Source organism: Athene cunicularia (assembly GCF_003259725.1).
Source record: "Athene cunicularia isolate RWA chromosome 1 unlocalized genomic scaffold, athCun1 chr1_part2, whole genome shotgun sequence".
Classification (NCBI taxonomy): domain Eukaryota; kingdom Metazoa; phylum Chordata; class Aves; order Strigiformes; family Strigidae; genus Athene; species Athene cunicularia.
The window spans coordinates 22,381,257-22,389,253 of record NW_020799092.1 but is presented as its reverse complement, the minus strand read 5'-3'; the positions used below and the strand labels follow the sequence as shown (position 1 = coordinate 22,389,253).

Below are 7,997 nucleotides of genomic sequence, written 5' to 3'. Positions count from 1 at the left end.
AAAAAAAAAAAAAAAAAAAAAAAAAAGTAAAAGTAAAAACTCTGACACCTCAGGAATAAATGGCCTGGACACTCACAGGATGAGCTCTCAAGGCCAGAGACATTTTACATTTTAATCTTCTTTATAAGTGGTGTTTGTTCAGCACTGCATTACTGTTTCAGAGGGAAGAACTGATTACTCTCTCACACTAGTACAGAGGAGCCCAGGGGTAGGGGAACAGGCATGAATACAGCAATCCCTTTGGTATGGCAGCGTTGTAGTAAGCATGATGGATCAATGTGTGCCTACCGCTTTGCAAATACCCCTCCATTCTTAGCATTTTAATGAAGTGCAATTCCCTTTTGCCATTTAGGAGCTACTGGATAACCAACAAAAAAACTACATCACACAGTCCCTGTCTCCCTGAATCATATCACCCTTCCCAGGTCCCATCTCTGTTCCTCCCGCTACCCTGCCTGGCAATGGAAAGAAATGTTCTTTCTTTCAGTAGCATCACTATTGCCATAATTTGCAGCAGGCAAAGAAGACATTTGAAAACTGAAAGCTGCTTTTTACTCTCACTGTTTGTCTTTACCTCCTGAGCAAAGATTTAAAAGGCTGGATAATGTTATCTGTGATCCTAATTCTCTGACTCGTGCTTAGGGACTCCTGGGGTGGCAGAGACTGGCAGGGATCCACAGTGGTCTGGTGAAAATCAGAATCAGGATCACACAGGTAATTTTCTGGCTGTAAATTACTCTCTTGCCTTTCTTTTGTAATGGGATCCTTTCGTTAGTGTGAACATGGATTTTTCCACACCTGTTCTTACCTCCTGCAGGCTGCCCCCAAGACTGGAAAAAATATGGGAAAAAATGCTACTTCTTTTCTCAAACACGGGGAGGAAAACACTGGAACGCCTCCCGGCAAGAATGTATTGACATGAAGTCAGACCTGGTGATCATTGACAACAATGAAACACTGGTGAGATCTGAATCCATGGGGCTGATTCTAGAATTTCTTGACCTGTATGCCAAAGGACTGATGGGTTACGCTTGTGTCTTCCCATGTTAGATGTCTTTGGGGGTCTATAATCTACCACTAGCTGTATACAACAAGCGCCTCTGTATGGTAGCTATCACCTTCACAGTAAGATGTATCTCGTGGCTTGAAGTCTTGCATCTGGAAGCTTCTGTTCCCCAAGCATGCTCCTATGCAAATGAGCAAACTCTCCACCTAGCTGACTTGTGTTTTAAAGAGATTTAGCACACAAACTAAGACCAAGCAAGTCAAACAGACACTTATCTGTGAGAGCCATTGCTTTGACAAAAAACGAAAAGGCTTTCCCATCACAATCAGAATAGAAAAGTGTCTCCAGGTATCAAGTCACACCTGGCTAACCACGATGTATATCTTTAATGGTATCACAAGTGTGTGATCACAAGTTATTTTAGTCTGTTCCTAAGAAGCCCCAGGAAGAGAGATGAAATTAAATAAAATTGGAAAAATTCAGACTCTGAAGCTGTGGAAAAAGATGGTGTGGCTGGATGCACACTGTTCTCTTGGCTGTTTAGCACTAAGCTTTCTGTGGTGAAGGAAATGTAGTTTTAATGTATCAACGTTGTTTTTTTTTCCTTTCTAGCAATATCTTATTTCACAATCAAGCGGTCATTACTACTTACTTGGTCTCACCTACTCTGAGACCGAGCATAAGTGGAAGTGGATTAACAACGTGGAGCATAGCCCAGACATGTAAGTCTATTCCAGCAAGTCACTGTGATGCAACACGTGGAAGCCAGAGCCACACCAGGAAGTACAAGCAAGATCAGGGACTGCAATTTGTAGCAACCTTGAGATTCAGGCCTTCAGCACATGCCTGAGACAAGTCAAATGAAGCCTGTAAATCACATGGAAACACAGGCATGTCACATCAGGAGGGCAAGAGAGGACACAGCTGTAGTTCTGGCAGGGAAGGAGGAATCTGGCTAGATGGAGTTCAACGGGGAAAGAAAGGATATACCAGACAGGTACAAGAGAGACTGTGATGTCAGTGCTATTGAACGGAGGCTACCAAAGAAGGGAAGGTCTCTGGATAGGCAAGCATAGCATATACACTTCTGTTGAGGTCTGGGGATGAAAATTAAGGAATGGGAGGGAGACTCCAATAAGGCAGCTTCTAATCCTACTGAAAATAATATTGCTTAGCAGCAAGGCCAGGTGCCACTCTGTCTTTCATGGAAGTGATGCTGACTGCCTTGCATCCAGCTAGGTCAAGGAATACAACTAAATCTGCCTTTCTCTCCCTGTTCAGATTTCCTATAGAAGAATTTTCTAACTATTTCTGCGCTGTCATCAGGCATAAAGTAGAAACTGCATCTTGTGAAGGATCCTCAACAACACGAACTATGTGTGAAAAAGCTTCAAGTACTTCAGAAAGGCAGAAGGAGAGCTAAAAAAAAAAAAAAAAAAAAGGTCTGTAGAGCTCGGGAGCTCGGGCATGGAATGAGTGAGGAAGTTAGACTTGATGTCTGGCTGAGATGAAGCTATGCCAAACTTTTCCTATGGAAGCCTCTTCACCAGTTCAGGAGGACGTTTGCTCAAGGCCAGATTCTGACTAAATGATGCAAATTAAATTTAGAAAAATGCCAGTGACACAGAAGATATTTTCAATGCAGCTTCACTGTGTGAGACTAGCCTCCATTTCCCTCGGATGTGGGAAGAAGGTTTGGTGAATGAATAGGCCTGTTTGTTATTCAATTTATTTTTAGGTTTGAAATTATTAATTACAGGAAAACTAGATATAATTAATGCTACTTAGCAATGTTTGGTATGAGACCCAAGTGATGTGTTGACATATGTGATCCCAGAGAACGCTTCTGGGTCACAAGCCTCCACCAGCTGGTGTTAAAGCTGTGGTAAATACCGTAACTTGGTGGCATCTGATCATTCCTATTTCTTTGTTGGCTCAAAAGCACCCAGTTGTCTTCAAAGGGCCAGTAAATCATAGATCCAGCCTTGATGAAGGGACAGCATCTTCCACTTGATGTTGGATTAAATTTATTCTGGCGCTGGGCTCCTGGGGGTTCACTGACTGCTATGGGCAAGGGACCAGCTAATGCTTCCCAAATACCATCTCTGAGATGTTGCCTGTTCCTTTATATCTAGACAAAATATAGACTGCTAGACTCATCTCAATAACATAGGCAGTTTTCAAGCAAATTTTGAAGGAAAAGGTGATACAAATCACAGAGGTCAATGGGAGAAGAAAACCCAACGTGAGTATGTTCACAGGGACAGCTTTCTCTGAGGAAACAACTGACTCATCTGAAATCAGGCTTTTATTAAAAAATTTAATTAGGGTTCCACATATGAAATTATTAACAAGATTTTTGAAATGTCATATATAACACAGTCAGTAGTGGCCTTGTTGGAAAACGCAGACATCTGCTAGTTAACGCCTGAAGTGACATAAGGTTATGTCTGAATAACGCAAGACTGGAAGACAATGTCAAAACAGGTGAAGATCCAAGCCCAATACAGTAAGAACTACATGGCCTGAGGGAAATGTAGCAAAAGAAATGGAATGAAATGTAACAGCAGAAATTGCAGTGGTACAGGCTAGTCACAAGAATTAAACTGGGAGTTTAGCAGTTAGAAATGACAAAAGACCTGTGCACTTCAGTCCATGCCAAGTGACAGGGAACTGCCCGTGTAGCATGGCTGTGAAAAAAAAAAATTAAAGAAAAAAAAAAAAAAAGCAAGCAATCCTTGCATGTACTGGATGAATATTTCCAGTAGAGATGAGATATATTACTACCATCCTACAAGAAAAAACATCCTTATCCGTAGTAACATGAAGGGTTCAAGCCACCCATGCTGAACCTCGTCATCAACGGTAACGAGTCCAAGAAATAACTAGCAGAGCCAGAATATGGGAAGGATGGATCTTACAAGAGATGATTAAGAAAGTCTGCATGGAATAGCTTAGTGAAATGACACCCATGGAGGAACGCACTTATTGTCCATAAGTGTATCAGAGTCGGTTAGAATGGAGGGAGAAAAGTTAAGGTGAAGTACAAATCTGACATGAAGTGAGGAATAAACTGTCCACTTTAAGATGAAAATTTTATTTAGGTTAAGATATGTCAGGATTACCTTGAAAACCAGCCCAGAGTTAAAAATAAAGCCTGTTCAGAAACCATGTTAATGTTTATAACCTTAACATATAAGATGGATATAAGATTTTTTTTAATTTTTTTAATTTGCTCTGAAGTCTGTTTCCTAATTTCCCAACCTAGTTTTTAGAAAATTTAACATGAAATATTTGATTATCGGGTGAATGTTTGGCCATGTCTTCAAGCGACTGAGACCTGGGGCTCTGGATTTGGCTCTGAAATGTACAACTTCACAAGAAGAATTATATGGATAATTGGGATTGGAAATAATACCCAGCCCTTGGGCAACACTGTGCCAAGCTCCTCCAAAACTCAAGCAGTTCATCCATTCATAGTAAAACAGTGCCTCTCTATGGGAAAAGCCAAAGCCTAGTTATAATAGCTCAGAGGAAATGAATTAAAATATTTTATAGTCTTCACCTATTTCTGCGCATTTCACACTTATGGGATATAATAACTTCAGCATCTGCCTGAATTCAGAGTCTACCTGAATTCTGGCCCTTGTACTCATATGTTCTTATGCCCCATGACAATACAGTGTAGACAATTCTCTGCTGCTTGACTTCTTTTTTTTTTTTTTTTTTTTTCTTTCATGCTTAAACTTCTGCAAGTATTTCTGCTAATTAAAAAAAAAAAAATAAAATCAGTGTTTCCTCTCTTTGGAAAAACATCTGCAAGTGGATGGGGGAAGGATTATCAACATAATGTCTACTCCAAGAAGTGAAATGGGCCAGTATCCTTTTCTGTCTCAGATGACGTTTGATCTGACACCGCTCACTTCTCTGCAGCGAAGCTTTCCGTCGAGAGAAGTTTGGCTGCAGGAAAACTGTGTAACCAGAATAATCCTTGGCACATGCTAGTCACCAGATCATACTTAGCTTTTTGTGGGAGAACGCAAGCATTCCAGGCTAAATCTGAGCAAAAGAAAGTATCACAACTCAACAGCACTGAGTTTTAAAGCAGCCTGCAAGCAAGACAATATCCAGAAAGGTTTTGCTGCTATTCTTATCTCTGTCTGTCCTGGTTTCAGCTGGGATACAGCTTTTCATTTTTTTTCATTCTTAGTAGGTAGAATAGTGCTGCATTTTGGATTCAGTATGGGATTTGATATGAGAAGAATGTTAATAATGTACTGATGGTTTTAGTCGTTGCTAAGAAATCAAGGACTTTTCGACCTCTCATGTCCTGCTAGTGCACAGGTACACAATAAGCTGGGATAGAGCAGAGCCAAAACAATTGGCCAATGGAATATTCTATATCATATAACGTCATGCTCAGTATACAGATAAGGTTGACCAGGAAGCTCACTATCACTTGAGGGATTGTGTCTTCAGGATTCTCTCTTCTCTGGGATCACTGCCCGGGAACAGGCTCAGTTCGGTCAGTGGGTGGTGAGCAATCACACTGTGCATTACCCGTTTGTATTTTCTATTATTACTATTATTATTATCAATATTATTTTAATGTTATTTTATTTCAATTATTAAATTGTTTTTATCTCAACCTATGAGTATCTTCCTTACCCTTATCCCTTCAATTCTCCCTCCCATTCACTGGGGCTGAGGGAGGGTGAGCAAGCAGCTGCGTGGTGTTTGGCTGCCAGCTGGGATAAACCCATGGCATCGTCCTTCTTATATTCTGCTTTGTCCAATCCCTTTTACAGCGCAATGCTTTCCTTGAACACAGCGTGAAGTGCTGAGGTCACAGCCACAAATCAGGGCCTAGTTTAGCAGGTGCAAATATATGATTAAAAGTTGTTTCCTCTGCAACCCAAACACAAGATGAGAAACAACTGACAGAGGGAAAAGAAATTGTGATTCTGTGGTTGCATCATTGGCCAAGGAATGGCACACCTGTTACCTGGACCATTGATGGAGGACCCTCCACCCTCTGTGTGTGTGTTATCATTCGCATTCTAACTACATATCTGGTTATATCAAGGGAAAGAGATTGTTGGATGGTGCAAATTTCTACTTTGGAAAAGAGAGAAGCACTCTTTTCCTTCATTATAGGAAATAATAGATATGATCAGTTTTCAGCCAATAAATCCAGAGGTCTCACGGTGGAAACTCTCGCTAGTGTTATCTTCTAGATGTGTAAGGTATCAAGACACATTAGAGATGCACTGGCTAAGAAAGCAATGGGCATGTTGATTGATAGATAAATTAGCAGATGGGTAATATTGGCATAATAATGTGATAATAAATCCTCTTCTAGCATATGAATGGAAGATCCCTTGACATGCTACTTTCTCACAGCTTGCTTAGATAAACAGAATATCACTGAGGGGCAAGGAGGGGGAGTAAGGAAAAAACCTCAGAATAAACTTGTGAGTTGGAAATAGTCCTGTCCCTGGCAAATGACCAGAGCAAATGAGAAACATCCTATTGAAATCAGCTACTCAGAAATAACTGACTGCGTTTCTGTGTTTCGGAGAAGGCTGTGGACCTTGAGCATGTGTGTGTGTGTGAAAAGAATGACAAAGTTGCAAGTCTCAGGAGGATTTAATGTTCATTAGACAACATAAAGCATGACTAGAAGCAATATCATGTATTTTCAATGACGTTCTCAAAAACAGCCCAGACACAAGACAATAAGGATGAAGATTCTGATTTTCTTTTTCTTTCTTTCTTTCTTTCTTTCTTTCTTTCTTTCTTTCTTTCTTTCTTTCTTTCTTTCTTTCTTTCTTTCTTTCTTTCTTTCTTTCTTTCTTTTCTTTCTTTCTTTCTTTCTTTCTTTCTTATTTCAGACTGAAATTCTGAAAGCGACAATTTCAGCTGTGCTGCAACTGAACTAAATGCTGTGAATGATCTGTCTTGTCCTGTCCCACCTTGTTAGATTACAAAAGTATACTCAACTTCCATGTTAGACAGGAGTCTGGGATAGGAGACAATGCCAGATCTGAAAATTAGCCACAAGGACAGGTACCTATAGACCAGCACGTTCCTACAGATTATTAAGAACATGGATAGCAGCACTTCAGCAAGTTCCTTGGAAATGGATTGGACTTGGCAGATGAAAATGCACTGATCTTGCAGTAAAATGTACAGATTCCAAATTTCTATCATTATCTATCACAGACAATGAAGATTTGTGTAGTTGAGCTCAACGATATGAGAAGTGCAATGCATGACTGTTTCTCTAACAGTTTCTTCCTGGCCCAGCTCTTATGAAATTCACCCTGACACAAACCACTTCGTACGAGGATGTAAGTTGAGATACTGTAGATGGAGAGCATCAGAAATAAGAAAATGCAGATGAAGCTTCAAGAGCAGCAACGGAAACTGTATCCAAGGCTATTTTTAAAATCTGCTCTAAAACCGTCCTCAGATGTATCCACCACCACTCCAGCTATTTTCAGTGGCAAAGTAGAGATTTTTGATATGCCAAATAGCTTTAGCACACAGATACCACACTCAGGATCCTCACTGCTTTTCATCTTGAGAGAGAAATCTCTTACTTTACTTTATGGACTAAAGTCATTACTTTAGCTGATGCACAATAGTTCAGGATTCCTGCTTGGAATTTACAATTTGCTTTTGACCACAGCATAAAGGTAATATCATATAAGATTAGTGTACCATATTTTTTTTAGATCATTTTATTGTACTGTATCGTTCATTATATCAATGCATTAATTCCTTTTATTTACACCACAAACACCTATAACATACCTTGAAATCCTCAATCTAATTTCCTTCTGTTACACTGCAAAATTCAAGTTGTGCAACAGAGAGCGAGTTGTGTGTGAGAGACAATGATAATTCTACATTAATTATGTTAACAAAAAATAAATCAGTATCAAGAAATGTATATGGGAAGGATGAGGAGTGGGAATCTGGAATA

General features: G+C 39.9%; 1 protein-coding gene across 1 annotated transcript in view; it reads left to right on the top strand.

The window, feature by feature from the left end:
• The window catches only part of LOC113491421 (natural killer cells antigen CD94-like), a 12,752-nt gene extending 10,127 nt beyond the window's left edge, over nt 1-2,625 (top strand). The window contains exons 4-7 of the mRNA XM_026868329.1: nt 643-714; nt 818-960; nt 1,619-1,728; nt 2,288-2,625. Of these exons, the coding sequence (XP_026724130.1) occupies nt 643-714; nt 818-960; nt 1,619-1,728; nt 2,288-2,429 (467 nt within the window). The 3' untranslated portion in view covers nt 2,430-2,625. The remainder of the gene's footprint in view (nt 1-642; nt 715-817; nt 961-1,618; nt 1,729-2,287) is intronic.
• The last annotated feature ends 5,372 nt before the right edge of the window (nt 2,626-7,997 follow it).